We start from the raw sequence: 24962 nt of genomic DNA, 5'->3' as shown, positions 1-24962 counted from the left end.
TTAGCATGCATGTATCTGTGTGAAAATCCAAGTCTCTCATCTCTGTTCTGTGGCCTGACACCGTCAGGTTCTCTCCAGCCCTGCTGTTCTCTTTCCGGAGATGACCCCCTATACTCTGGTAGACTGTTTTGGATGGGGCTGGGAAGCTGTGGGTGGTGCCACAACTCCAGCTGCTGGATCTGTAAGTTGCCACTTTATAAGCACTGACCCTTTGAGCCTCTCCTCCTAGGCTTGACACTCTGATCTGATGCTTTTCTGTCCGCTTAGCAACTAAGCATGAATCTGTTGACATTTTAATTATCATCTGCTACCCCATGGCCCATCAGTCATCGCCCTGCCAGTAGTTTTTTTTTTTTTAAATATTTATTTATTTATTATGTATACAATATTCTTTCTGTGTGTATGCCTGAAGGCCAGAAGAGGGCAGCAGACCTCATTTCAGATGGTTGTGAGCCACCCATGTGGTTGCTGGGAATTGAACTCAGAACCTTTGGAAGAGCAGGCAATGCTCTTAACCGCTGAGCCATCTCTCCAGCCCCCTGCCAGTAGTTTTAAATTAAGTCTTTATTATTCTGTTTATTGATAAAAGACTCAGAAGTGAAAGGTGAGGGTGAAAACCTGCTGGCTCAGAGAGGTTGTTGCAACTAGCTGATGATGCTTTTTGGTTAGATACACTGCAAGAACTTCATCCTAGAACCAAGAGAGCTCAAACTCTAGTCCCTGTCCTGTGCATCCTTTCTATCCAAATTGCTGGCTTCTCTGTGCCCAATTCTAGTCAGCTAGTCACTGGCTGTGCTCCCTGATTCAAAGGTTATTGGACAGTCTTGGGCATATCAGTTTATCAAAATATCACACAACATTCTCATGAGGCTTGTTGTGCTTTTTAATATTTCATTTTCTCTTTTCCTGGAAAGAGAAGCTACATGTCCTTTTGAATTCTCCAGACCAAGATGCCTTTAATATGATGGGACTTTTTAGTTCCCTAACTCACCAAGGGTCCTTATACCAATGTGTGGTTCTTTCAGAGGCAGTTCTTGGGAATGTGCCCAGAGTGAGCGTATGAACTCCTGGTAACTAGACATTGCCTTCACCTACCTTCCAGCTTCCTTTATCACCCACCCCAATTCTTGTTTTTGATAACTTTTGGCTATAGGAAAAAAAGCTACCTTAGCTGGGTGTGGTGGTACCTGCTTGTAGTTTCAGCACTTAGGGAGTTGAGGTAAGAAGAGAGGAGAATGGCAAATTCTAGGACAGCCTAGGCTACATGTGGTAGAACATGTTATAATCCCAACACTTGGGAAGTGGAGACAGGAAGATCAGGAGAGTTTAAGACCAGCCTCAGCAACAAAGCAAATTCAAGGCTACCCTGGAAGACCCTGTGTCTAACAAGAAAAAGTCATCTTTCTGTTCAAATACAAATACAGGCTGGTTGTAACCTTTGCCCTTCAGAGAACCCACGTTTCCAGTGGGAGTGGGTGTTGGGGTAGCTGTTGTCCCCTTAAAGTGTGCCCAGTTGTTAAAGCATTCATGTTCATCTTTCGGAATTTCTAGACTGTCTTGGCCATGTCTGGGTTCTTTTACCTCAGTGGTTCTCAAACCTATTGTTCCTCTTATTGTGGTGAGCCCCCTGACCATAAAATTATTTCATCGCTACTTTTATGAATTGTAAATATCTGATTTGCAGGTTAACCCATTTACCTGGAGGACCATCTTTATTTCAGTATCTTGAGTGTATAGGTCTGCCTCCCAACTCCCTCTCAGCCAGGTCAAAGCCACTTGAGATTTTTGTTGGAATTGTATATCTACTTGGGTGGGCCATAACAAAATACCATAGATCGGATAGCTTATACATATATTTTATTAGAGTCTGGGACCAAGGCTGACACACTGGTTTTAGGATAGGGGACTTTCCTGTCATGCAGATGACTGTCTTCTTGCTATTCACACAGAGAGCAAATTTGATAAGCCTCCTGGGGTGTCTCAGTGACAACATATATAGTATAATTTCTGGAGCTTGAGCTCAGTTGGTAGAGTGCTCTCCCGGCATTCATGAGACCCTGGGATCCATCTTCAGTAACCCGGCATGGTAATACATTCTTTGTCCCAGCACCAGGTAGAAGCAGGAGAATTTAGTAATTCAAAATCCTCTACTTAGCAAGTTCAAGGTCAGCCTGGGATACATATGAGACCCTGTCTGAAAAGGAAAATTGGAAGTCCTGTGAGATCAGATGTCAGAGATAACCCTATCTAATCTGACTGTTCTAGGCATAGACACACTAGGAAGTTAGAGCTTCAACATCCAAACTTTGGGTTGACACCCATTCTGTCCAAGACTGTCATTCATAATCTGCTTTTTGTGTTAAAAGTACATATTAGTACTGACAGGAGTGTATGTACATTATTGTTCACCAACTGATGAGTGTCTAAACAAAAGGTGGTTCATCTACTACAGATGTCATTCAGCCATAGGAGCAGTAGAGTAGGCCAAGGGTCTAATGCAGAGGCTGGAATGAAACCTGTATCATATTAAGACCCTGTATCTCAGAAGTCCGTAGCGTATGGTGTGCACACTTGCCGTCCTTGTAGAAGCAGGAAGATTGCCCACAAATCCAGGACCAGGCTGAGCTACAGAGTAAGACCCTTTGTATGACAAGAGAAATGAGACAGGTCTGGGATGAAATGGGGCTCATTGGCAGAGTGCCTGCTTAGCATTTATGAAGCCCTGGCTTCCACTCATATTCATGGAGGGGGAAGGTGATGAGAAAACAAGATTGGTTGTGGTGGTGGTGGTGGGGAGAATGGCTGCTAAAGCACAGGGTTTCTTTTTCGGGTGATGAGTGTTGGGAACTGATGCACTAAGATAAAAAGTTCATGCTGTATTCAGTATGTATTCCCAGTTATTGCATGTTTTTGTAGCTGTTGTGAATAAAACAAGAATAATACTGTTTAGGAAACTTTCCTTCTTGGGTACCGTGCTGAGAGGCAGCTCCATTCCTCCTTACAAGGATTAGTCCAGGAAGTGACTGAAGCCCATCTTAGCTGCTCATGAAGCACAGGTGATGGCATCCCCCACAGCTCTGCCCCCCCAGGCTGCAACCTGTGGAAGAAAAGAGACTAGCTCCTGGACAACAGTCCAGAAAATTCAATGGGACGTGATCACATGGGGAGCATCCTGGGACCGTGGAGCAGTGAGCAGGGCCCTACCTGACAGTTACTGGGTGTGGTCTACGATGCTCATCAGCAGCATGTGTTCTGACTACCTGGTGTAGATGTGGTTCCTGCTGACTCCTTACCGAGTCTGTCACCCTGCACCAAGCTGAGAATTGTCATCAACCTCTCTCTCTCCCCGACCAGGAAACAGAAGTGGAGTTATACAATGAATTCCCTGAACCCATCAAACTGGACAAGAATGACCGGGCCAAGGCCTCCGCAGAGAGCTGCAGCTGTTGAAGGGGCAGTGAGCACAGAGCACAGAGTCCTTCACAGACCAAGAACACACATAGGCCTTCAATATGCGTCCCTCCTCCTCTAAACAGAACAGAACGTGATCTCTCACATCCAGCTGCCAAAAGAAAACCACCAAACACAGTCAGCTACCACATATACACACATACACACACACAGTAAGCAAACTCTAGCCTGTGCCTGACGGGCTCTTGAGCCTTGTGTACAGCAGGCATATGGCGGAGACCCTGGGTGCTCTGGGGTGCAGTGGGCATGGAAAGCTTACTCTTTTTGTCCACTGGAGAGTGAGAGAACTGTTCACAGTTCGTCTGTGTCTAATTATCTGATTTTTTTTTTTAACGGTCTTGTGGTCTTTACCCCTACCCCTCCTTGAAGGTCCTGTGGGAAGGCTGGTGCCCACGTTCCATTCTGAACAGGCTGTTTTGTATGTATCTGTTAATGCTTGTTACTTTTAACTAATCAGATCTTTTTACAGTATCCATTTATTATGTAATGCTTCTTAGAAAAGAATCTTATAGTACATGTTAATATATGCAACCAATTAAAATGTATAAATTAGTGTAAGGAATTCCTGGATTGTGTGTTTAAGTCCTCTAACGCAGGCTTGCAAGGTGGAGGGTTGAACCCTGTCTGGATTACAAGAGTGTTAGAGACTCAAATTTGGAAGTCCAGCTAGTGGCAGTATTCTGTACAGTAGACAAAAGAATTATGTACGCCTTTTATCAAAGACTTAAGAGCCAAAAGCTTTTGATCTCTCCAGAGGGAAAACTGAACTAGACAGTTCCCTTCTGTGTCTAAATTTTCCAAAAGGTTGATTTGCATAATAACAGTAGTATGTACAATGGGTAAATTGCTGTTATTTTAGAAATTAAATTCTCATTTTCCCCTTCTTAGTTTTTTTTTTCTTCCGTTCAACACTTTACTACGCCCTTTAGATCAATATCCTACTCTAAGGGGAAAAGAGCACCCCACCAGACCTGTCCTAGTGACTCTACCTTTGTTCTAGAAGGCGCTCCTTTCAGGGTGGTACCTGTAGGTTAGCAGACCCCCCTCCTTTTCCCCCACCCCACCCAAGTGTGGCCCAGCACTAACCCACCCGTCTCTTGGGTTGAGCCCTGGCAGTTCTGTTCCCTCCCGAGGTCCTGCTCTGCATCATGGCTTGCTTCCCAGAGCACTTCCCCTCCAAAAGTCTACATTCTAGAGTGTAGGCTGAGTTCTTCTGTAAAGAGACGAGCGTGATGCCAATAAAATTTAACAGGAACAAAGAAAAGTTGCCCTGTCTTTTTTTTCTTGTAGACTTCAGCTGTGTGGAGACATTCTCTGTGTTCATTGTACCCTTGTGGGCCCTTGTGGAGCTTAGAGGCAGGGATGCCTTCATGCCTAATCCTAGAATACCTGCCGCCCTAGTGGGGATCTTTTTCTTAACCACAGTATTGGGAAAGGTGGGGCATGGAATGGAAAACATGTTTCCTAAGAGCAGCGGCCCAAAACCGCTGGTGACCTCAGGCCATTATATACCTGGAATCTGTGTGTGTGTGACAGTGTCAGACAGGTGGGCTGAATGACTGGGGCCAAATGACAGTTGTCACTTTTCACAGGTCTTCCCTTCTGGCAGCAGGAACCTGTACCCCAGCATACACAGGGCACATGCTGACTGAGAGGCTGCCATTGCAGTGGTTCTTAATGTGTCCATTGAGGTCTTACTAACCATCTCCCAGAATCTCCAAACTCCTCTCACTTTCCTTCTTTCTCCTGCCCCTTGGCACAGACTTCATTGTTAAAAATTACATTTTTCTGGGCATTGTGATATACTTGTAGGCAAATGAGACGAAAGGTTGAGGCAGGAGGATCGCTTGAGCTTAGGCATTTGGTGTTAGCTCTGTGTCTGTCAAATCTTGCCAGAGTTGAACTGATAAAACCATTTCCCCAAGACAGACTTGACAGCACATGAGGGAGGCTAGGGCAGGAGGAAGGGGAGTTCAGGGCCAACCTAGGCCTGTCTAAAAAAATTCAAATATAAGGCTGGGGGAGGTGGTACATGCTTTTCGTCTCTGGAGGCAGAGGTAGGTAGTGAACTCTGAGTTCTAGGCCAGCCTGGTCTGTGTAGTGAGTTCCAGGGCTATATAGAGAATCTGTCTCAAAAATAGTCAAAGACAATTTCCCCTACATACATCCAGCTTTTCTACCTTCACTTTAAAAACCTGGAATACTTCCTGAGTTTCTAGTAGTGATTAAGGGCCCACCTCAGTCAAATTCTGGGGGTAAGGGTATGACTTGGAGGCTCACACTTGCCTGGTGAGACCTTGGATTGCACCTGCAATCCACAGAAACCCTCACATCACGAGCAACTATGAGTGGTATGGCCTCTGCCAGGCAGAACATGCTGAGGCTGGAGGGTTGCTGGGGAGTCTGTTCCTGACCCTTCCTATAGAGGGGGCCCCTGTGCACCTTACTCCTGCATAACTGCCTTAGTTTACACTACAGAGCAAGCACATGCTTTACACTGCCCGAGCTCCACAACACCACCTGGAGTTTGTGTGCTTCCTACCTAGGGTTTAGATCAGCCTACTTTATCCCAAAACAACATAGCACAGCCCCATGATAGAAAAGTGGAAATGTGTGTGGCATCACGAGGCCACATAGGCAGAGCTGGCATTAAATCCTGAGAGGCCGGGTGCTCTAGCTCAGGTTGTGGACAAGATGGCCACATACTTTGGCACCATCAACAAAGCAGAGACAAGGCATTGCAAAGGAAGAGGTCAGCATGTCTTCCACAGACAGTACACTCATGTAGAATACTGTTAGAGCTGATTAAGTCAGCAAGGAACAATCCCAAAAGCAAACCAAGAAAAATACTACATTTATAAAACCACCAGAAAACAAAGGTTTTCAGTTTTGAGACAGGATCTCGTGTCCTAGGCTCACCTCGGCTTCACTGTAACTATGGATGGAATGGCTTTGAACCTCTTCCTCATCCTGCCTGTGCGCACCTCCTTACACCTCCTTTCCGCCGGGTTACAGGTGAAAGCCGCTGTGTGGTTGGTCCATGCTATACATACTAGGAATCAAACCTGGGGTGAACACTACCAACTGAGCTACACATCTCAGCACCAAAAACTAAAACAACAACAAGGTAAAACAAGATGTGGCTGAAGCTCAGTGTGGTGACATGACTTTATCCCTGCCTCTGGGAAGCTATTCAGGGCCACAGAGAAATACTCAAAAACTTTACAAATTTCAGAAATTAAGATAGCTGGGCAGAATAACTTGCAACTGTAACTCCCTCTGACACCAGGCCCTACCTTCAGTGCGGTGGTTCCCAGGAAAGTCCCACATCGACAGCTGGCCCGAGTGCTAAGCCCGGGATCTGCTTCCAGGCTTTCAGGGCTGTCTGAGCAGATAGACTCACTTCGAGGTCCCCCCACGCAGCTTCTAGAGAGGCAGAAAGAGAAGAAATTTAGCTGTCTTTTGATTTTTCTAGTTTCCTTTTTTAGGCCAGCCTCTTTTGGCTGGTGGATGCCGCAGTGAAGGAGGACTTCCGGCAAGGGCAGAGTGCCCTAGTAATGGCAGCATTTCTCTCAGAAAATTACAGTTAGACCTGTAAGCATCTCACATGGATCTAAGGCTAAGGTACAGGGGTGCGATGCTAGACCCGCAGTTCTCAGTCTGTGGGTAGCGACTACCAGAAAACACATTCCCAATGGCCTTAGGAACCCTCAACTATAAATTTATTTTCATCACTACTTCATAATTATATTTTTGCTACTGAGTGATGTCTCAGTTCCTAAGACCATCAGAAATAAGTGTTTTCCAATGGGTGCGACCCACAGGTTGGGAACCACTGCCTTAAACTGACAAGCTGACCATCCTACTTCTTGGCTATACTTTCCTGCTGGGTGTTCAAGACCATTGTTGTGGCCATAATTAATTATATTTTTTGTTTGTTTCCCTGTCAAGGCCATTTGAAGATCTGGTCCTCAGGCTCCTCTGGGCTCCTTAGATTCGTTTTTCCATCTATGCGAGAACAAGTCAAAGGCCTTGCTTGAAAGCATGGAGCACATTTTCCCTCTGTTCTGACCCCTCCTCTTTGTAGACTGGACACTGGGTAGAGCTCACCACATGGGGTATGCGTGGCTCTGAAGGAATGAGACCCCTACAACTGACATTTAAAAGATGCCTGCCGTACAGTCCCTACAGGTCAAGGTGGGAAGATTCTGCCTTTTCATCCCTCTGAGAATATTAGTGTAGCTCCTAATACAGTTACTCAACACCCAGAAAGTATCTGCCCGGTACTGTAATGACTGTGCACTATTTAGATAAAGCTTGGGCAAAAGCCAAACACTTAAAACTTTGATTAGATGTACATTTTTGTTTCTTAAGCCAATTCTTGTCATTATTATGGAGACCAGGCCAGTAGTAATTCCATCAATTTGAGTTGAGATTCAACATCAGCGAAATGAACTCTGACCTACATGCCGTATCTAACTCGCTCAGGCCCTTGTCACTTTGGAAACACATCTAGCTACCCTGCGGAACATAACATCAACACCACCTTAGTAAAAGAAAGTTGAACAAACCGCATACATAATAAATGATCATTACCTGTGTACGTGCTGTTAAACTATGGGTTGGTAAGTTCCCAGGTAAACCTTTTAGAGCTCACAGGACGCTCTTCATACCGTGCACAGAGCGATGTGCCCTAACTGTTTCTGGTTCTGAAGGAACATTACATAGTAGTAGAGACAGCTTTGTTATGTGTGAGATGAAGAATGGTCACAGGCCTTTACTCTGGTTATTTTGCTGTCCTTTCTTCCTGTCACAGAGTCGGCCACACTGACTTAGGAAAACGTAGAGGCCTTGGAAGACATTTTTAAACAAAACATGGTTGGGTCCAAATCCCACCTCCAGAGCCAGCTCAGCTTCTCCGTGAGCTCAAACAGCATGCAACAACTTAATGGATACACAAAAGCATTTGTTCTTCTCTAAGCCTGACCCTCCACACACTGTTGGGTCCAGGGGTATCTGGCCAGTTCCAAAGTACCTGTCCTCCTTTGTGCAGATGCATCTTACCTATTGGGGCACACATTCTAAGACTTCAAACTTTTCCAGTTCAGGAGCATCCGTGGCTTTATCAATGCCTAACCTGAAGCTCTGGCTAGACTTGGAGGGACCAAGTGACTGGAGGTCTGTAGTACTCTGCTGCCTAGACTGCTAAGGAGGGCCTGTGGATATGTGGCTCTGAATACTGCAAGGGAAACATTCCGGGGAGATTGGGGCCATGCCTCCTGACAAGGAACAAGAGGGTTGTTTGAGTTCCTGAGGATCTAACTGTGCTAGGTGTTGGAGGAACAGCTGAATGGACCTTTCTTGGAACCAGATAGTTCTATCCGCAAGGAGATGGAGGAGGAAGAGAAGTCTTGGGCCACAGTTGCCTTCTCACTTCCATGGTTCCTTTGCCCACCAGGATGAGCATGTCCAATCGGTGAGCAGCTAGTGAGGTCTAGTCTGTCCCAGGGAGGGACCAGATTTAACTAGGATTTGCACACTTTATCCGTGGCTCAGTCCCCTACTATTTGCCGTGTCCTCCTTTAATAGACCATAGAACCCGAGAGGAACCGGAGCCCATTTGCCTGTGTGATGGGTGCTGTTCCACTCCAGCCTCACGTGATCTCATCAGTCACAGAGCTGGAAGCACAGTCAGATGCAGAAAGGAAGTAGGCAGGCCCCAGCTCCTTGGCCTGTTGGCACACTACGGGAAGCCCAGGAGCCAGGACTGATCTGCTTATCCATCGACAGTGAAGAGTCACCTGCAGAAATCCTAGAGAAACAGATAGAACACATGCATACCCTAATTCCAGGAGGGAAGACCCAGGGCACAACTGCAATCCGAGCTCAGTGTCCAGTGTTTAAATCCATTTATAATCTGGGCTCCAGAGGGCTCAACCGGCCCTCCGGCTCTGCCTTCTGCAGCACAGTCAGCCTCAGGCTCATGCCAGCTCCACTGCACACCTCCCGCTGTCTGTGGGGTCATCCCAGTACTGGCATTTCCCACAGCTCTCTTGCCACTAAAGTTTGGCTGCCAGCATGGGATACAGCCTTGGTCCCTCTTACCACAGCCCGTGTGCTGACCTGGAAGAACTACTTCCCAGAAGATTAACCACCATGACACTGTTATTAATCACAGCCAATTCTTCGCCCCAGCTGACCAGAGACCATGGCTCACATGAACAGCCCTGAGTCACATTTCCCTCTGAACCTTCACAAGCCACGCCCACTAGCCCATTACCAGCCACAGCTGACAGCCCACAGGTTTGCCTCCGACACCATATTCCCATCTAGTCCTCAGATCACAGCTGCTAGAGTACATGTGACCTGTCTTTGAGACGAATGTCATCCAACTGAAATAGGGTCCATGCAGCTCACAGGTCCTTTCAGAGTTGGCCAGCAAGGTTTCAGACACATGCAGGGCTTGCCATTTGCTACCTAATCTGCCCAGTGTTCAACAGTTGATGTAGGAGGTCCTTCTGTCTTGGTTAATGAATCAAGAAACTGCCTTGGCCTGTTGATAGGGAGAACTAGGTAGGGGGGGAAACTAAGCTGAATGCTGGGAGAAAGAAGGACGGAGTCAGAGAGAAGCCATATAGCCGCCAGAGATGGGATGCCGGAACTTTAGCCACAGCCATGTGGCAATACACAAATTAATAGAAATGGGTTAAATTAAGATGCAAGAGTTAGCTAATAAGAAGCTAGAGCTAATGGGCCAAGCAGTGTCTTTAAATAATATAGTTTCTGTGTGATTATTTCAGTTCTGGGCAGCCAGGACAAACAAGTGGCCCCTGCCCTCTCCAACAAACAGTGGCTGTTCATACCCACCTTTCCCTTTGGATCTCACTACATAACCATCAGGACAAGTATTCAAGGTGCCAACAAGTAGCACCTGTCACACAGTGACCTCAGAGGGTGAATCCAGTGGTCCCTGTGACAATGACCTCACACCTCACAGAGAGGGAGATTCCTCAGTGGCCTAAAGCCACCCCTAGTGGGGTGGGGAACATCTGATTGGTACAAAGATGCAAGCACTCATGGGTACTACCTCCAGAATCCCTGTGACAGTGACCATGGCTTCCCATGGTTAAGTGGCATCTACTCCACTTCAGCACTACCTCTCCTGGTCTGGCCATGCCATGGTCACTGTCAGTATTTACATAGGAAGCAGCTGAGCAGTCGTCCCATGGCTAGCCTACCCCAGGTCCTGCACACACCTATTCACAGCCCACCAGGGTGCTCACAGCCAGGATCACAGCCCACAGCCAGGATCACAGCTCACCGGGGTGCTCACAGCCAGGATCACAGCCCACCAGAGTGCTCACAGCCAGGATCACAGCCCACCAGAGTGCTCACAGCCAGGATCACAGCTCACGAGTGCTCACAGCCAGGCCCACAGCTCACCAGTGTGCTCACAGCCAGGATCACAGCTCACCCGAGTGCTCACAGCCAGGATCACAGCTCACCCGAGTGCTCACAGCCAGGATCACAGCTCACGAGTGCTCACAGCCAGGCCCACAGCTCACCGGGGTGCTCACAGCCAGGATCACAGCTCACCTGAGTGCTCACAGCCAGGATCACAGCTCACCCGAGTGCTCACAGCCAGGCCCACAGCTCACCGGGGTGCTCACAGCCAGGATCACAGCTCACCCGAGTGCTCACAGCCAGGATCACAGCTCACAGCCAGGATCACAGCTCACCGGGGTGCTCACAGCCAGGATCACAGCTCACAGCCAGGCCCACAGCCAGGATCACAGCTCACCTGAGTGCTCACAGCCAGGCCCACAGCTCACCGGGGTGCTCACAGCCAGGATCACAGCTCACCCGGGTGCTCACAGCCAGGATCACAGCTCACGAGTGCTCACAGCCAGGATCATAGCTCACCGGGGTGCTCACAGCCAGGATCACAGCTCACCCGAGTGCTCACAGCCAGGCACCAGGCACCCAGCGATCTGGCGAGGACTGAGCTTCCCCGAGATCCTTCCCCAGGTGTACTGAGTGGGGCTCTGCCCTCTCTGCCCCTTCCTCCTTGAGAAAACTCTCCATTCCTTGCTGTCCATTTCTTGAGGTCCAGTTTGCCCAGCCTCTTGGCTTAGGAACGGCAGCCTAAGCACCCACTCTGGTTCTCAAGGAATCAGTCTCCTTCCAGCCCTAAAAAAGGTCAGATCACTCCACCCCATGAGTGCCCGAGCCCCTACTCTCCTCCTGCTGGAGTGGGCGTTCACTATGCTAGCTGTGGTCAGTGTGTTCCCTAGTTCAGAAGGGACCCTGGGAGTACCAGCTGGGTCACAGCCAACTCAGTCTTCCAAGATTTTCAGTCAAGTCACTTCTTCTGAAATTCTGGTAAACCCCCAAGAAATATAACCAGAGAAAACAGCTGTCTACAGAGTTACTGAGTCCCTTCTGGCATAAACAAAATATCGAACTGGGAAAGACCGATGAGACCCCGAGAAAAGAAAAGTAACAACTTCATCCACTCAGAATGGGAGAAGCTGGAAGCCGTTTGTTCCACTGACCCTGGCTTAGGTATTTTACAGGCCCCTGGGTCCTCCCCGTTTCCCTGTCCATCCAGTCTAGACACCCTCTGAGCCGGGAACAGCAAGCGTGCCTTAGCTGCATGCTTCCGCCAGGAGTAGGGGCTACGGCCTGTGGTCCCATTTGCCACCACAGAACTGCCTTCGGTTTTGCTTTGCTCGCACGGTTTTGTTTTGAAACAGGGCCTTAGACTCCTGGGTGCTAGGCTGGCCACAGAGCAGCGCAAAGAAAAGAGCCTGCTCCTTCAGAGGCTCAGGGCTTCATTTCCAGCATCCACCCGGCTGTTCACAACTCCAGCTCCAGGCAATCTGGCGCCCTCTTCTGGCATTCCTCGCTATCGCTACCCCAGTAAGACTTAGGGGAAAATAAGGTTAAACACACACACCCGTACTCAAGCAGGTCATGTAGCCCAGCGTCCACACTGGGCTTCACCATGGTAGGGCCTCTGTCCCCTCCAGCCCAGCCTTCACAGGGTGCTTCATTCACTGGCCTTTCTCCCTGGCCCTGGAGGCTCAGCAGTCCTGAGAGGGATTTGACCAGTGAGTGCTTTGTATTTTGCTTTGCATTTTTTTGGGTTTGTTTTTGTGGAGTTTTTGTTTTGTTTTGTTGTCTTGATGTTTTATAGGGTTTTGTTTTGTTTCAGTTTTGGTTTGTGTGATTTTTCTGGGACAAAATTGATCAGAAACAAACTCCAGACTGGGGCTGTGAGCACATGGACAAAAAGACCTTAGGGTATGCTTGATGTGGCTGCCTTTGTGTCCCAGGCAAGTATGGGAACCACTGGTCCCAGTGTCCCTAACCCCACAGCGACCAGTGGTCTGGATCTGAGATAATGGGCCAGAGGTGCTGACTGCACAGGCCTGGGAGACACAGCAATGGGCTCCATCCTGTGGTCACTGGAGAAGCCAGCTCTGCCAGGTGACCGTCTACTTGCAGGTGGGTTAGCCTCACTTTTCTAGACAAAGAGTAAAGAGGAGGTACAGTAACCTGATGTGTGGGAGGGACAATGGCCTTGGGTTACCTGGAATATAGCCCAAGGGGAAACCTCTGAGCCCTCTATGGCTTCTGCTAGGAAACCACTCACCAGATCAAACGAACAGGGCTGCAAAGAACACTAGAGCAGGGCTGGTCCGGCAACAAACATTCCAACACCCCCACGCGCTTCCCTGGAGAAGGTCGGTGAGGAGACAGTGGCTTTGTGAACGGTGGCTGCACAGGGTCCGCACTGGGGGCCCGCTTCCTTGACTGGTGTGTGGGGGGAAGTGTGGGTATCCATGGAGACGGGGCGGAGAAGGGGTGGGGCGCTCCCAACGTTTACCCAACGGCCAACCGCTGAACTGCAAGGCAGTCGGGCACTAGGTGCTGCTGCCTCCCGCAGCGGGGCCTGAAAGCTGGGAAAGACGGCTGCCTCTTCCTAAGATCTGGGCCTCTGCAGGCCAGGACAACCTCAGAAACAAACCCTTTCTTCTTCCCTGCTAGCCTGGGCTGGGCAGCGACCTTGTGGGTTGCCTGCCACAACTCTGGCAGCACTTAGGGCACCCAGCATCAGGACCCAGGCCCTTCCTTAAGCAAATGAACATTTGTGAGCATGAGACCCAGTTACATAGGACTCGGTCACACAGAGTGGCCGATAGAACCAGGGGAGACTAGCTAGCACAGGACCTCAAGTGCCCCGAAGGAAAAACATGCAAAAGGCACAGGAATGGGGCCGGGCAACCCTACTTCAGATGGGGGGTTTGGAGACGGCCTTTCTGTGGAGGAGCAGGTCATGGGGAAGTATTTGGGGACATTAGCGGAAACGACGGAAAGGCCCCCAGGTAGAATGGGTGTTCTAGAAAGGCAGGACCCTAACACCTCGCTCCAGAGACATTGGATTTTATACCCACAGGGGAGGACCTATGGCAGCGTTTTAAAAAAAAAAAAGAAAGAAAGAAAGAAAAAAAGAGGCAGCAATAGACCCAGTTGGATGGGGCAAGGGCAGGCACTCCTCAGATCAATGCAGCTGTGGACCAAGATACTTCCAGGAGGCTGAATCTTTCCCCCATCTTTTTTTATTTTTCCAGGGCAGGAGCTGTCTTTTGAGACAGGGTCTCTTTACATAGCCCTGGCTGTCCTGGAACTCACTATGTAGACCAGGCTGGCCTCAAACATAGAGATCCTCCTGCCTCTGCCCTCCCCATTCTTCGGTGCAATGCTTATAAAATCGTGTCTGGCTCTCAAAAGTCTGATTCTTGAGGTTTTGTCATTGAGGCCTATAAAAGTGCCCAAGGCCTTTGTCCATGGTACTGGTCCTGACCCAGGCCACCCAGGAATGAAAGAACCCAGTCACTGGCTTTCTCTGCTGTGCTGACCCTCGACTTTAGGGATAGCATGGGAATGATGACACTAAAAAGCGACAAAACCAAAAACACCTTTTTATTTGAGGCTAGGAGTGAGGAGGCAGGACTGATGTGTGTGTGTATGTGTGTGTGTGTTTGTGCAACAGTGAAAAGCATGTTCTTGTACTGCCTAAAGTTTAGGGACTCGCTACTCGCTGTACCATTTACACCAGACAAGAACTCTGGCTCTTGCTTCCAGATGAATAGTTAAGGTAACTCTGAAAACTTTCCAGAAAGAGGAGAGCTCCTGCCTCTGGGATGTGTCATGCTGTGCTCAGTGGCCACTCACAGCCTGCTCAGCCCTGCTGGTGGGTGCTCTTTACATGAGGAATACATTTCCTTTCCTGAATCTCCTCTGAAAACTTCTAAGGGAGAAAAACAGTCCATTGATTTTGGTAAACTTGTTCTTTTTTTTGGTGGCAGGATAGAACCTAGGCCCTCAATGACTAGGAAAGTACTCAATACTGAGCCAGTTCAGTCCCCTTAAATAAAGACAATGGACAATACAGTTTTCAAGGTGAAAAGAATGGGTCACAGAACTGAAATTTTCTGTGTTCAGGTTGTGTGTGTGGGGGGTAGAGAAGTATTCAAAATTTTTGCAAAATGAACATTTTCTACCAAATATGCTCTCTTCCTTATTCAGTACTCACTGATAAAGGGCAGACATGGCCTTTTTGCTTCTCGTGGTGGACAGTGTTTCAAATACTTGCTAGGTTTTATTGGGCATGTTTGTTTACATTAGTTGCTGACCTTAAACAGAGAAGACCCAGAGTGTAGAATTACCAGAAAAATTCATTAGTTTCTTCTGTGATGTCAACAAAGAAAAGCTGGTTGGGGGTTACAGAGCCCTATGGACCTTTCACAGTGCAGGCAGAACACAGGACTGAACCAGCAAACAGCACACACATGCCCTGTCTCCTGAGGCTAGACAGTTTCTGGGACTGTTGCCAGTGGCACATATGCAGAGTCCGCTTGGGATACCTAAGGGTTGTCTTTGAGCCAGAGACCCAGGAGGCTGAGGTACCCTTCTGTACCCTGTGTCCAACCCTGCAGCTTCTCATCCTCTATGAGGTGACCTGCCAGGTGCCTCTATGTGACCCCGTTAGCTGGACGCCCGTTAGCAAGGGCGAGGGCAGGACCTAGGAAATCTGCTTGGACGATATTCCAGATACACATCCTGGTCCCCACCTCTTTCTTCATGTAAGATGGAGGCTGGGACAAGGGCGCCTCCTAAAGGCCATCTCTCATAGACACTCTTGTCCTAGAACAGGACAGATCCTCTTCTGAGGTGTCCCGGCAGTGCCAGCTTGGTGAGGTTTGCTTTGCTTTTTAATCTTTCATAAATATAGTCCAAGATAGAGTGACCAAGTCTCTGTGACAGAGGGATGGATATTGCAGAAAAAGCTTAATGAAAAGGAACCAGAACGGCCTGTTGAGGAATAGCAAAGGAGGAGCATGGGGCAGAAGACAAAGCCCAGGATCCTGGAGCCCTGGGATCTGGGCAGAAACGTGGTGTCGCTAACTCACCTGCAGTCAGACGCCGACGATGCCCAGTTTGTGACACTGCCCGTGTCTGTCTGTGATGGCAGTGAAGAGGCGGTGGTGTGGCCCCAGCAGCTGCTGATCAGCTCCTAAGTTGGGGAGCTCAGGATTCCCGAGCCCTAATGGGGCAAGAAACTCTCTGTATTAAAAGGAAGTTCTGTGTCCCTCACAAGAGCCACAATTACCTTTATGCTAGGTTCTGAGGTGAGGTCCCACCACCTGCCCTGTTGGGTGCCTTAGACCCCATGAAGCTCTTGGTCCTGGGTCCCCCGTGGAGATGGTGGCATGAAAGAGTCAGAAACACCCAAAGTCTGTTCTTGGCTTGAGTCGCATCTCATTCATTCAACAAATATTTATTGAGGGCCTACTATGTGCCGGGCTGTGTAGTAGGAGTTATCGAGTCTTCCTCTAGCTAATGCCAGGATCCCAGAAAGCGAGAGCACTGCTTGAGTGGGCCCAACAGTAAAGAGTCGCTATCTGTCACAGCCAGTCTCTCCCAGCTACCTGACACTGCTCTCAGGAACCCCTGCCAGGGCCTGCTCTGCTGTCCTAGGTTGAAGTTTCTGCCTCCTTCCCCCAGTCAAGTGAGATCAGAGGTCCAGCAAGATGGGGAGTCTAGCTGACAGGTCTCACCTAGGCCCTTCCACAGTGGCCTCTCATCCCATCCCAACTCCTTAGGGACCCATCACTTCTTCAGGGACAAAAACAAGGAGTGATCAGTGCCACTGGGAGAGTTCAAGCAGGGCTAACAGCCCCCCACCAAGACTGTAAACTTGCACCTGGTGAAGATGGATCCCTTCCCCCAAAGCAACTGGATGTCCAAGGCTTTAGTGGGAAGGCTGAAGGGCCTCCAGTTCTGGTGCTGAGCATGGGACATCTAGGATGAGGCCTAGGGATGGGTCTTTATTAACACACCCCTGCACAACCCTTTTTGAGTCAGAATGCAGGAAACAGCAATTCCAAACTAAGGGTCACGGGGCAGGTGGCAGGGCCCAGGGTAGGTAGCAGGCACCCAAGGCGGTCAGCATGGACAGCAAGAGACAAGAAGCAGGAACTTGTAGTGAGAATGGAAAACAGGAAATGAAATTACGTCGGGGTTCAGCAGAGCTGCTCCCTAAGCTGGTCTTCCCAAGAGCCCGAGGAGGGTGGCAAACTACGGGGGCCGGGGGGGACTGTGGGGGCACAGCAGGAGGATGGAGAAGGAGGCATCAAGACTGACATGTAAGTCAGTGAGCAAAGCCGGGACGCCCACCTAGCCATGCCAAAGGAAAGGCCACACTACACCAGTGCAGAGGGCAGCTGCTATGTTAATAACATAAAGGACCAGAAGTCTGGTGCCAGGTGGCTTTTCCCAGTTCACTGGCATTGCTGCCACCCTCAAGAGTGCCCTTTTCTTTCTTAATAAACTGCCTCTATTTCTATCACTATCCATGTGTCCCTTGTTAGGTCTCAAACACTGGACAAATGGCTGAGGTGTCCATTAACATATCAAAGCGGACACTGGCCAGCTGCCCCAGCATCACTCAGTGCTTGTGACTCCAGCTCTTCTTACCCCAAGGGCTGGGCTTCTGCGCTCCTCCTCCACCCCCCACCCCCTGTCATTTTTGCTAAAGAGGCCTCTTGGTCTCTTAGCTCAGGCTGCCTCTCTTGCTCCTCCCTCTCAAGGTCAGCCTGGACTCTCCCCTCTGCCTGCTTTCTCCCTTAGCTCTACAATAAAAATCTTCTCCAGACTTTAGGAGTAGTGGTGTCCTCCTCTTCATTCATCTGGTGCTGAAACCCAGGAGCAGCATAAATGAGCTCCCTTCCAAGGGCCTCAGCCTCTGGAACCAACTGCTATGATATGACACGTCATGTCCAGATCATTTGTTTATGCTGGCTGCTGTCACCCACAAAATTTGATTCCAAATTCCACTCTCCTCTATCTGTTCTAACCATTGTCTCTCCCGCTCTCCTCTGCAAGCCCAGCTCACATGTCAAACAATACTCCTGGGCATTTAAGCAGATGCCCTCCAAACTCAGATCTGGGCGCACTACAGCACCAGAAGCTGAAATGGGGCTCAAGGCACACAAAGAAGAGCAGAAGGGAGCCGGGCGATGGTGGCGCACGCCTTTAATCCCAGCACTCGGGAGGCAGAGGCAGGCGGATCTCTGTGAGTTCGAGACCAGCCTGGTCTACAGAGCTAGTTCCAGGACAGGCTCCAAAGCCACAGAGAAACCCTGTCTCGAAAAACCAAAAAAAAAAAAAAAAAAAAAAAAAAAAAAAAAAGAAGAGCAGAAGGGGATGAGAAAGGAATCTAGACCTGGCCTAGGCCGGTAGTGCGATGCTGTGGGAGAGACGGCGCACAGCGGGGACGGGGGGGGGGGGGGGGGGGGGGGCTCCATACCCATCCTCCAGTCTCTGTCTGGCCCTGCACAGCTCTGGAGCGGGGGTAGGCGAGAGAGAGCAGTAACTCTGGTACAGCTTCTCAGGCCCAGCACCCAGAATCAGAACTCTACACTTAGGCTGCAAGGGTCTCCATGGTGAAGCCCTGGCCTGCTGGCTCATGGTCCTTTCCACAGGGGCCTCTTTAGGACATGTTTTCTCAGAACATCAAAGCCTCTGCTAGGTTCCAGCATAGCCAGGACTGTCTGCGACTGGGGTCTGCCCTCATCTGGAATCCCACTGCAGCCCCTCTGCTGATCTCCCGATCTGGAGGGCCCCCCAGGCTCTTCCCATTGACCAGCAATCCCCCCATCATTGCCCAAACTGGGGAGTGAAGACAAAAGGGGTCCCAGTCGAATAACAAGGCCTCCTGCAGCTTCACGATACTCATTTGCATCCTAAAGGCACCTTCCCACCATCCTAGTGGCTGAGACTTCCCCTTTGTGCTCCCATCCAGGCCTAAAGCCACTTGATGTTCCTAAAGGGGGAGCACTCCTCCCTCACCCCATCTTGCTGGCCACTGCAGAAGGCCAGGGCATGCACAGCCTCCAGCTCTGAGCCAGGACTTCAGAGCAGCACAGGCCCTCCCTCCCTTTGCCAGGCTCAGCCTGTTACAACCCAAACTGAACTCAGATGTCACACCTACAGCAGACCCTCCCCCCCTCCGCCTCCCCCCCACTTCCCCCCTCCGCCTCCCCCCCACTCCACCCCCATACTGATGGGCACCCCACTGAGGGCACTGTCTGTCAATCTCTAGCTAACAGACTTCAAAGTGCCCAGATCTCTGACTTGTGGCTACTGTGGTCACGCACCCCTGTCCTCTCCCCCTTCCCTGTTATTTGCTGCAAAATGAGAGAGAGCCTGACTTCAGGCTGTGAACCCCCATCCTTCAGGGACCCAGACTCTGTCTGCTGACAGCCATGCTGCTGTCCATGACATCAATAACTCTTCTAATGAACTCCTTACCCCCACAATCCATCTCATTGTCCTCTCTGAACCCCACTATTCAAGATCTTTCAGCTTGTAGGGAACAGGTGCCCCCACCACTCAGTCAGAGTTGTGGGATCTTAATCCTGGTCTTCTTCCCTGCGTCTGTGTGGATCACTTCAGCCAGGCTGCACTTTGCTTCCTGTCCATCATGTTCTGAAGCTGCTTTCTCTACACGAATATGAGACTGGTACTCCAGCTGCTAGGACCAGGGCCTGGGCCTTAGCAGCCCAAGAAGTTCCGCCATCATCCTCAACAGGTCCATCAAAGAAGCAGTAGAGAGGAAAGATTTAGTGACCGCACAGGGAAGGAACAAAGAGACCCAACAAGAGCCCCAGCATCATCCTGCCTACCATCTTGTCCAGCACAGAGGTCGGACATGTTGTCGGAATCTGAAATCTTTTCCAGAAAACAAGCTCCCCTCTACATTCAGCCTTTTCCTTTCCCCAAGAGGAGATTCTTGGAAACATTCCAATTGCACTGGGAAGTGTTGGGAGCCAACAGCAGGGGCATAGAAGTGTCAACAGTGCTTCTCAACCTGGGGGTCGAGACCCCTATGGGATCAAATGATTCTTTTTCAGAGGTCGCCCAAGGTCATCGGAAGACACAGATATTTACATTACAAAATTACAGTTATTTATTAACAACAAAAATCCTTTTCTGTCTGGGGTATTAAAGAGTTGCAGCATTGGGAAGGTGAGAGCCGCTGCTGGAGACCACCTCCACTCTTGCCAGTGATGAGCTTTCAGATGAGCTCACCAGAATATGTCACCTGCAGCAGCCTCCTCCAGCTGCCCTGGAGGAAAGGCGAGCCTGTGTACTGTGGACCTCTGACAGACTCAGGTGCCCTGTTTCCAAGAGAATGGCAGGGCACACTAATTATTCCCTGAAGGAAATTTACAGCCCGCAGACTGCCAGACTCCAGAACATGAGAGTGCTCTGGGCGTAATGAGCTCGGCCCAATTAGCCTTGCCACCCTTCCAACTGTTCTTACAGCTTTGCTGTCAAACATCCCTTCCCTGGAGAGCAAGCTGGTACTGTGCCTGCTCAGCTGCCAGGTAGAAAACCACTAAGAAGGGTCTCCCACTCTGCCTCAAGGGCCTGAGCGCTCTCCTTGGGGCCCCACCATGCTCTTTCCATGGCATTAATATCCAAATAAATCCCCTACTCCAATGGCAGTCAGCCTCAGTGTCTTCCTTGAGCCCAGTCCCCAAAAACTTTCCATTACAGGAACGTCAAGGAGAAGGGTCACTCACTTCAAATGCCATCTGACTGGGTGTGGGGAGCTCACATCAGGCAAATTATCAAGTCGTGGGGTTGGGATTGCTGTCAAGCCTGCTTTGATCCCTAGCACACACATGGTGGAAAGAACTACTTCTTACCAGCTGTCCTTTGACCTACACACACACACACACACACACACACACACACACACACACACACACGCGTGGTGGCATGAAGGCCCTCCCTTCCCACCTCACTAAATACAATTCTAAAAATTTAAATAGCAAGTCTCTGTCTAGAAAAAAAATGCATACAGACACAAAAGCAACAATAACAACAAAAACCCACAAGCCAGAGCCAAGCCCACAGCTAAAAGAGAAGCGCACCTGGTGGCGGGAAGGCCGTGAAGGAAACAATACTGGGAGGCAGCATCGTGCGCCCTGAGACTGCCCGTGCGCCGTGCAGCCGCCTCAGGCAGGAGCCCTCAGGGGAGTGTAAGGAAGAAAAGGGCTAGAGGCTGAAGCTGGAGCCAGGGAGCAGCCTAGACCGGTGGCTGCAGGGCTCACCGTGCCGGTTGCACAGCCACTGGAGTCTATTAGCAGAGGCTGGCACCACGCCCCTCTCGCAGATGTGGGGTGAGGTGAGGGTAGAGGCTTGGACAGATGTGGGGCAGGTTGACTGTCAGCAGCGTCAGGAATACTCAGGAATACGCAGCCCAACACAGCGGCCAGCACTGCCTGGAGACCTCCACTTAGGTGAAGGGAGGTCCTTGCCTGCTTCTCAGAAAACACTTCAGAATGAGTTAGAGTGGAGAAAAGCTAGAGAGGCTCGATATTCAGACAGTTAAAAGTGAGGCAGGAGAGAAAGATAGAGGAAAGTATGGGGCATGAAAAGAGAGGGGAGCCCCTCATCCCAGAATCTGGCTGAAGCAGGAATTCCAACACGAGTAACTGATTAAGGCTCTCTTTCCCCAGCTATCGCCTGCACCTTCCAGGACTCTCACCAGACCCCGTTTACAGGGAAGACACACACCTTGCACCCTCTGCAGTCCTCGTGGCTCCGGGTTTTAGCTAACCAGGTAATCCCAGCCAAGGCATCAAAAAAAGATGTGAAAAATATGAGGATCTGAGTTCAAATCCCAGCACCCCATAAAAGCCCAGGAAGACAGCATGCCTCTAGAGTCCCAATAATGGCAGTGGCAACAGGCAGAGCCTGGAGCATCACTGGCCAGCCAGTCTATCACAATAGCTCTAGGTCCAGTGAGAAACCCTGTCTCAGAAAACAAGGTGGTTGGGCTGAGACAGCTGAGAGGTTAAGAGCGCTGAGTTAACTCAGTTAACTTCTTACAGAGAAGCCAGGCTCAGTACCCAGCAGCCACACAGCGGCTCACAAGCATCTGTAACTCCAGTTCCTAAGAGTTTTCTTCAGACCTCTGCACACATACAGGCATACATGCAGGCAAAACACTCATATACACAAAGTAAACTATCTTTAAAAACTAGGGTGAAGCATGACGGGAAGACACCCACACACATGGGGGAGTGTGCGCCCACACGCTTTATGCATGGAGGAAGGGAAAAGGAAGGAGGGTTTCTTAGCAATCTTTTGAGATGTAACTTGAGAGCCACCAAATGGTACACACAGCTAGGGATCCTGACTCCTTCAGGGAAGCTGTGTTTCATTCTCTCGAGCATCTTTCTAACACATCTCCAGCTCTACTTCTTAGTGGCTAGTCCTCATTCTTTCTACATCAAAACCACAAACTAGTTGAGCCTGAGCAGAGGTCCCTAAAAACTGAAGGGAACTCTGAATGTGAAGGCGTGGAGCTGTATGTGGCCTTTGCCACACCTACGGTAATCTGCTATTCCAAGACAGGGGTGTGGGAGGGAAAGGAGGGAGAGGAAGGGAAGGAGAGGGAAGAGGAAGGATGGAGGGAAGGGGACTGGGTGGGAGCAGCTGAGAGCCAATCCCTGGCGACCATCTGGGTCTGTCTGCACATCTGTAACTCTAGCACTGCCAAGGCAAACACAGCAGATGCCAGGAGCTTGTGGGCCAGCCGAGCTAGCAGCGGGAGACACAAGCCATGCACGTGTGTTTGTGTGTGCGTGCACACACACAGCCACACCCAGTCATCTTTATAACAACTTTCTAAAGTTACATTCCTCAGAGGAGATCACTTACAGTATGGTTTAAAGATTTAAGCAAAGCTTAAAATGCAAGGAAAGTTTAAGAGTGAGGTAAAAATACATGATCTGTCTCAGTTTTTAAAATCTTAAGTAATTTGTCTTTTGTGCTAGACAGTGGAGGCCCATGCCTTTAATCCCAGCACTTGGGAGGCAGAGGCCGGTGGATCTCAGTGAGTTCGAGGCCAGCCTGGTCTACAAAGCCAGTCCCAGGACAGTCTGGGCTACAAAGAGAAATCCTGTCTCAAAAACCAAACAAACAAAACTCACTTTGCAAATGAAATAAGGTGTTTTTAAGAGCTGCATTCTGAAGGTCAGCAAAGAGAGAAGTGCCAAGCTGACTTAACTGAAGGTGACTTTGTGTCCCTAGCTAGCGAGAGCTCATCTGATTTTCCCCTGTCTTAGGAAAAGCATATTTCTGTGGGCAATTTTAGGTTTAGTGGTGGTATTGAAGTTTCTTGACTCTTATCAAGAAAGACAAACTAGACCAAGAGGGAGGGGCTCTCCTCACCTTCCCTTTTTTCCCAAGGCTATTCTACCACAAACTGACAGGAACCAATAGACTGGCCCTAACAGGTGAAAGACCAACCAGCCCTTCCGCCTGAAGCTCCAAGTGAGCCTGTGGGCAGCATTCTAGAGCACAGAGCAGGAGGCATCAGGTTTCTGCTTGCATGGAGGAGTGGGTGCCATCAGCCCAAGGTGTTTGAAGTCACCAGGATGAGCTGCTCTAGAAATAGCGTGTTGAGTCCAGGAGAGAGTGTCCCCACACAGACTGTGGCTCAATGAAGAGCTCCATAGCGTCTCCTCCTGATGGGGCAATTCTGGCTCTGATCTCGGCTAAACCCCTGCCTACTTCCTGATGATCCTTACCACCCTTCTCCTTTGATGGGGTGTGCTGGGGCATATTTGTGCACTTTGTGAAGGTGTAATGCTGTGATTGGTTTAATAAAATGCTGAATGGCCAATAGCTAGGCAGGAGGTATAGGCGGGACTTCAGGACAGAGAGAGGAAGAAGGAAGAGGAATGGAGGCACTGGGAGAAATTAGAGGAGCTATGGAGGAAGCAGGGTGGGTGGCAGGCAATAGATGAAGAGAAACGGGTTAATTTAAGTTATAAGAGCTTGTTAAAAACAAGCCTGAGCTATGGCCCAGCTTTCACAATTCGTAAGTCTCCATGTCATTATTTGTGAGCTGGCGACCCAAAGAAAAATCCACTACAGGGATGGGGGAAGAGGGGCAGGTGGACCCAGTAGTTTGAAAGGCATCTCTGATGGCCAAGAATCTTGGGTTTCCCTTTCTTCATGAGATCGGTGGGGTGAGTTAGGGCCTTCCTGATCTCCAGGCAAACTCTCCCTTCACTCAAGAGGCCAGGGAACTGCTTGACACATATCAGCGAAAAGTTGCATGGACTCCAACTGGTATCTACTATGTCCTTCACAGGCTGGCCACTGCCTGAACCATTATTCCCTTCTCCACCTACAAGCCCTTCCTTACCAAATGCTGCAGTATTCGACCCCAAAAGCCACTCCCTGCCACACCCTCTCAGGGACATGCCTCTGGGGCTCATAACCTCACACTTGTACAGCCTGAAGCCCCCCATTTCGTTTAGATGGGACCAGGGACAGCTACTTAAGCATCACAAAATGGGGTACTTGGTGCCAGGGAATAGTGAAGCAGTGTCTGGAGAGAGGCCCTTGTGGTCGTACCAGCGCTGACACTCCCTTGGGACGTCTGGTGCCCAGAGTCCAAGATCCCAAGCAAGCAACCTCAGGGGACCTCCCTTCTGCTGTCTTCTTAGGATCCAAAGGAGACCCCCGCCCCAGAACCTTCTCGTTCTTCGCATTGCTCCTGTCGGCCGCATGAGGGCGTACCCTGTGTTAGTTCGGACAAATTAAAGCCCAGCTTGCGGGTAGGCCTGTGGTCCCCGGGGCCCAGACCTAAATCGGGTGCCCGAGGAGCACCCTTGGCTGCCCCCTGCAAAGCTCTGGGCCTTGGGGTCTCGCCCTGGGCCCACGATAATCGTTCTCAAACTGTGCGCCCCCCTCCTCCACGCTCTTGTAGCCTGGGGTACACACCTCTGTGCCCCTCCGCAAAGCCCCTCCTAGGTGCAGGCTGCCTCTGTGCCGCGCAGCGGGCTCGGACCCTGTCCAGGGCACACTGCTGAGGGTGCAGCCGCGCCCGG

At 50.0% G+C, this 24962-nt stretch overlaps 1 protein-coding gene and 1 long non-coding RNA gene across 3 annotated transcripts in view; one reads left to right on the top strand and one right to left on the bottom strand.

The window, feature by feature from the left end:
- The window catches only part of Rab7a (RAB7A, member RAS oncogene family), a 51225-nt gene extending 46848 nt beyond the window's left edge, over positions 1 to 4377 (top strand). For both annotated transcript variants that reach the window (XM_041679905.1, XM_041679916.1), the window contains exon 6: positions 3355 to 4377. In XM_041679905.1, coding sequence (XP_041535839.1) covers positions 3355 to 3450 — 96 coding nt within the window. In that variant the 3' untranslated portion in view covers positions 3451 to 4377. The remainder of the gene's footprint in view (positions 1 to 3354) is intronic.
- Positions 1856 to 24913, bottom strand: LOC121466250. Its single transcript, XR_005976738.1, has 4 exons — positions 24856 to 24913; positions 15951 to 16084; positions 6768 to 6897; positions 1856 to 2194 (listed from the first exon to the last, which is right to left on the bottom strand). It is a non-coding gene; the product is annotated as an uncharacterized LOC121466250 (long non-coding RNA).
- Positions 24914 to 24962: the final 49 nt, after the last annotated feature.

This window comes from Microtus oregoni, unplaced genomic scaffold (genome assembly GCF_018167655.1).
Source record: "Microtus oregoni isolate MIOR12 unplaced genomic scaffold, Mior012 000002F_ref0000024, whole genome shotgun sequence".
NCBI classification, from domain to species: domain Eukaryota; kingdom Metazoa; phylum Chordata; class Mammalia; order Rodentia; family Cricetidae; genus Microtus; species Microtus oregoni.
Note: the sequence above shows the minus strand (reverse complement) of the source record. Positions and strands in the feature narration are given on the sequence as shown.